At 36.4% G+C, this 5,000-nt stretch overlaps 1 protein-coding gene across 1 annotated transcript in view; it reads right to left on the bottom strand.

Moving 5' to 3' along the window:
- The window catches only part of LOC111046756 (ras-related protein Rap-1), an 18,784-nt gene extending 14,430 nt beyond the window's left edge, over positions 1–4,354 (bottom strand). Inside the window, 1 exon segment of the mRNA XM_039436647.1 lies at positions 4,224–4,354. Within this exon segment, the coding sequence (XP_039292581.1) occupies positions 4,224–4,354 (131 nt within the window).
- Between the last annotated feature and the right edge of the window lie 646 nt (positions 4,355–5,000).

The raw sequence follows: 5,000 nt of genomic DNA, 5'->3' as shown, positions 1-5,000 counted from the left end.
CTAAATTATGTTGTCCATCTATAATGGATAATAGCTATTTATGTATTAAGAGCGTAATGCGCGACTTTATCGCTCGCGCAAAACAGTTATCACGCGAAGCGTGATAATTTTGCAAGAAGGGAGCACACAAGAAAAGGAAAGAATGGTTGAAAAGAGAGGGAAGTTGAGTGTACAGAAAATGCGGGACAGGATACGAGAGAAACTATAAAATAGCTATTTATGTATTAAGAGCATAATGTGCAGCTTTACCGCTCGTGCAAAACAGTTATCACGCGACGAAAAGGGGAGCATGATAATTTTGCAAGAGCGATAAAGAAGCATTACGCGCGAATTACATACAAAATTTTCTCTACAACTGCCCAAACCTGTTAAATTACTTATATCGGCGGAGTTACAATTACCGACTTTTTAGGTTAAGATCTGACTTTTTGGCGAGCTGCTTACAATCAGCTGATTAGGGAGCATAAAGAAACTCTTCTGCGCATGCGCGAATGATAAGGGAGCGTAAAGTAAATCTACTGCGCATGCGCGGACGGTTAGCGAGCGAAAAAGTAGATTCTCCTCAGAAATAAGCTTTTTTACGAGGAGAATTGAGTATGTAATAGTTATTTGTATATCTAGAGTGAAAAGTGCTGTTTTTTCTCCCTGAGGGAAAAGTTTGAAGCCCGAGGCGAAGCCGAGGGCAACAGTTTTCCTGAGGGAGAAAAAACATTTTTCACTCGTGATATACACAACATTTTTCCTCCACCTACATTTTTATAAAAACTGCAAATAAAATAATTTTTAAAAACGTATGTGACCAAACAATGTATTACAACATAATCTAAAAGTAACAGAAACAGCTGGCTTGTAATCACAGTTCACCTCCGACAGCACTATTTGTCGGCTAAAGTTGTAACAACAATGACAGCTACAACTACAGCTATGATGAAGTTCCCGTTTCAAATTTGATTAGTTCTGTTAATAAGTAATATTCGTTGGCTGGTATTTTGAATAACATGGATTAAAAGAAAAAATATATACATTTTTTCTAGTATAGTGATATGAAGTTTGTAATAATAATTTCAGCATACAAACATAAATTTTATATATTATCGATCAAATGTCTGGTTGAGGTATTGAATTTAGTTGGTTTAATGACTACTCTATATGCTTCCTCACCTGAGCTTAGACCCTCTGACCTATTTCAAATGTACGTTTTTAAAATAGAGATGCTTCCCATGTTATTTAAATGGAGTCACTTTTACTCCCTAGGGATTTTTTCTGTTTTTTAGTACCGAGAGCGAAAAAGTGACACTTTAGTATCATGTTTCAGGGAGTAAAGTAAGTACTTTTGACAGTAGGTGGAGGAAAATTCATTTTTTACGCGCAGTTGTAGAAAAAATCTATCAATAGGCTACAATCTACCATATATATCTCATTCAGTGTTCACCTTTTTTCGGCTACAAATACTCTCATGACATTCATAAGCAATTGTCTTGTATAAGCATTCTTTACAATTGTTTATCAATGGTTCAAATCAACCACTCTATTTTTCCATCTTCTTCATTCAGCTTCCTCTTTTCTTGGCTACAATTACTCCTTCGACATTTAGAAGCAATTGTTTATCAATAAATCAAATCTATCACTACATATTCCCACCTATTTCATCCAGTTTTCTCTCTTTTTTTGTAACAAACAAATTTTTTCTAACAACACTTAATTGTCTCCTAACTCAAACTTTGTACTTGTTACAGTGATAAATTACTCATTATTACATCTCTCATTGCATGCCGACTAATTATCTCTCAAGGTGAGTGCTTATGAGTGAGTCATGAAGAGTTAGTAGAGAGAAAGATAAAAAAGCCATCATAATCATCGATACAGTAATTATTGTATTCCCTTCTTCTTCTTCTTCTTCTTCTCCACCTTCTTCTTCTCTTCTTCTTCTTCTTCTTCTCCACCTTCTTCTTCTTCTTCTTCTCCACCTTCTTCTTCTTCTTCTTCTTCTTCTTCTTTTCTTCTTCTTCTTCTCTTCTTCTTCTTCTTCTTCTTCTTCTTCTTCTTCTTCTTCTTCTTCTTCTTCTTCGTCTTCTTCTTCTTCTTCTCCACCATTTATTCTTCTTCTTCTTCTTCTCTTCTTCTTCTTCTTCTTCTTCTCTTCTTCTTCTTCTTCTTCTTCTTCTTCTTCTTCTTTTCTTCTTCTTCAAATTCCAAAAAGCCATTTCCAATCAAAAACCAAGGAATTTCACTTTAAATGGCTCTTGAAATGTTGAAACTTGTAAGGTTTTTAAAGAAATAAAGGGTACTTTCGATAATATTTTTTTCATCTATCTATCTGTCTGGCTATATATTTCTAGTATTGAGACTCACATTTTGTAGATTTAGTCAATATCTACCACAGTCCACTCACACAATATTATTACATCAGAAAACGCTCACGTTTTGTAGATTTAGCCAATACAGATTTCATCCAAACAACTGAGGTGATGTTTGAATGCAGATGAGGAAAACTCAAATCCATGCTTCTTTGACCGAGCTTAGTCGGGAAAGCCTACAGGCTTTTCCTCTGAGCTTTCCCTCAACATCTCTCGGTTTTCCCTCAATTTTCCCCCGACTTTCCCTCGGTTTCCCCCCGACTTTCCTCGGTTTCCCTCGGTTTTCCCCTTCTTTCCCCATTTTCTCCCCGACTTTCCCTCGGTTTCCCCCCGACTTTCCCTCAGTTTTCCCCCGATTTTCCCTCGGTTTTCCCTCAGGCCTTTCCACTAACAAGCGACGTTCGCTGTTTTTAATTCATGCAATGCACGTAGAAATTCCCTCAGAGTCACAGGGAAATTCAGGGGAAATTGTCAGTATTTCTTATGAATAACACTAAGGCTTCTCATTTGACTAATGCTGAAGGAACTTACCTCATAGCATACCTCAGAGAGCGTCCAAGTAATAGCCTATTCCCTTTCAACTAGGATTTCATGTTTTTCATTGTATCCAACATGGCTTTCCCATTAGTTCCTTGGATTAAATTTGAAGTATTCTTTGGAATATGCTTCAGAACTTCTCAATTTATCCTGTTTAGGATGTTCGCAGGTCAATTTTAACTCCAATTAATATTTGCATCTATTTTCTTCTCATCCATTCATTTTTTGTACGAAACACTATGATCAGAATGTAATATTATGAGGAGGAGAAGCTGGGTTAAGCCTCTACCATTTTTCTCCCAAATTATAATGAAAAGTGAATATTGTCCAGAGTATTATGGTTATAGGTTATAGGTTAAAGGTTATGAGTATAGGTCATGGGATCACACATCACTACGTCGCCACTAGAAGATTGACGTGAGAAATAATGGAACCAAAGAAAACAATAAATTGGAAACTTGAGGAATATTGCTCTTATTGAAAAATGTTAAGAAAAAAATTATGAGTACAGCTTCAATCAATCAACTTCTTTGGCTTCTTCTTCTCCTGTCTTCTTCTTTATCTTCTTCTTCCTCTTCTTCTTCTTCCTCTTCTTCTTTACCTTCTTTTTCTTCTTCTTTCACTTTTTTTTCTCTTGCACTTGTCTTCTTCATAATATCATCCATTATCCTATCACCCACTCATCACATGTCATGTGGTATTAATTATCTAGGGTGGGGCCGCTCCAATCTGTTTCAAATAAGATTATAATTATTTCTCTTTTCGATTTCATTTCTATACTCCTCTTTCGTTTGCCATACATTCCTTGACAACATCGTCACTCTCTCTCTCTCTTACTTCTACTTTACACCTGCCTTGTAATTGCACATTCTCACTCGTTATCTCTCGCTCTTTCGCACATGCATTGTAATTGCATCTTCGCCCTCTCTCCTACTATCCCAATTCCATATAACTATATAATATACACCTACTACTTCGATTCATGTTGCTTTGATATTCGACCCACCTCCTTAAGAGAGCAAGGTTAATGTCTGCCATGCTATGACCTTGCCCTTTGAGTTTGCTTGCACTCACACACATTCCTCCACTTCTTCTTCTTTCTTCTTCTTCTTCTTCTTCTTCTCCTTCTTCTTCTTTTTCTTCTTATTCACATTTTTCTGACCCTGCTCTTTTTTTCAATCATCTTCCACTTCAGCTTCTTCTTCATCTTCTTCTTCATTCTCCTTTTCCTTACTCTCCGTATTCCTCTTCGACTCCTCCTTCTCCCTTGCAATCTTCTTTTTCTTCCCGTTTTTCTGACCCTGCTCCATCTTCTACATCATCTTCTACTTGAGCTTCTTCTTCTTCTTCTCTTCCCCACTCTCCATATTCCTCTTCGAATTCTCCTTCTCTCCTGCGATCTTCTCCTTCTTCTTCTTCTTCTTCTCGTTTTTCTGACCCTGCTCCTTCTTTATTATCATCTCCCACTTGAGCTTCTTCTTCTCCATTCCTTCTTCTTCTTCCCCTTCCCTACTCACCGTATTCCTCTTCGACTCCTCCTTCTCCCTTGCGATCTTCTTCTTCTTATTCCTTTTCTCCAAATACTGTCTCTCTCAATATGTCTCTGACTCTCTCTTTCTCTATCTCTTTCTGAAAACATCACAGTAATACATCAATTTTCATCAACTATCTTTGCTCTATACTATTGTAAATCTTTCCAGTCTGTAGGTTAATTTGATTCATCATGATATTCTACTCTTATTATTTCAAACGCTAGAATGTAACTTGAATTTTGTCCCATTGAATATAAGAAAAAGGAATCACAATCTGAATCTGAATCTCCTTCTCTCTCCTCCTCCTCTCTTTCTCATTCCCATATCCTATTCATATCTCACCTGTTCATTTCAATCCAATTACTATTCAGTAACTCTTTCATATGCTGTTTCCAATGATATTTTATGTACAGAGTTTCTGATAAGTCACTCCCCATTATACATTAGCTATAATCGAATGAAAAAGACTAAGAAATTGTCAAAAAACCACTGATTTATTGATAATTAGAAAGACCGGTTTCGGTTATTACACCATTGTCAATCTCTGATAAATAAAAACTAAATACAAGAGCAG

The sequence above is a fragment of the Nilaparvata lugens genome, chromosome 10 (assembly GCF_014356525.2).
Source record: "Nilaparvata lugens isolate BPH chromosome 10, ASM1435652v1, whole genome shotgun sequence".
NCBI classification, from domain to species: domain Eukaryota; kingdom Metazoa; phylum Arthropoda; class Insecta; order Hemiptera; family Delphacidae; genus Nilaparvata; species Nilaparvata lugens.
Note: the sequence above shows the minus strand (reverse complement) of the source record. Positions and strands in the feature narration are given on the sequence as shown.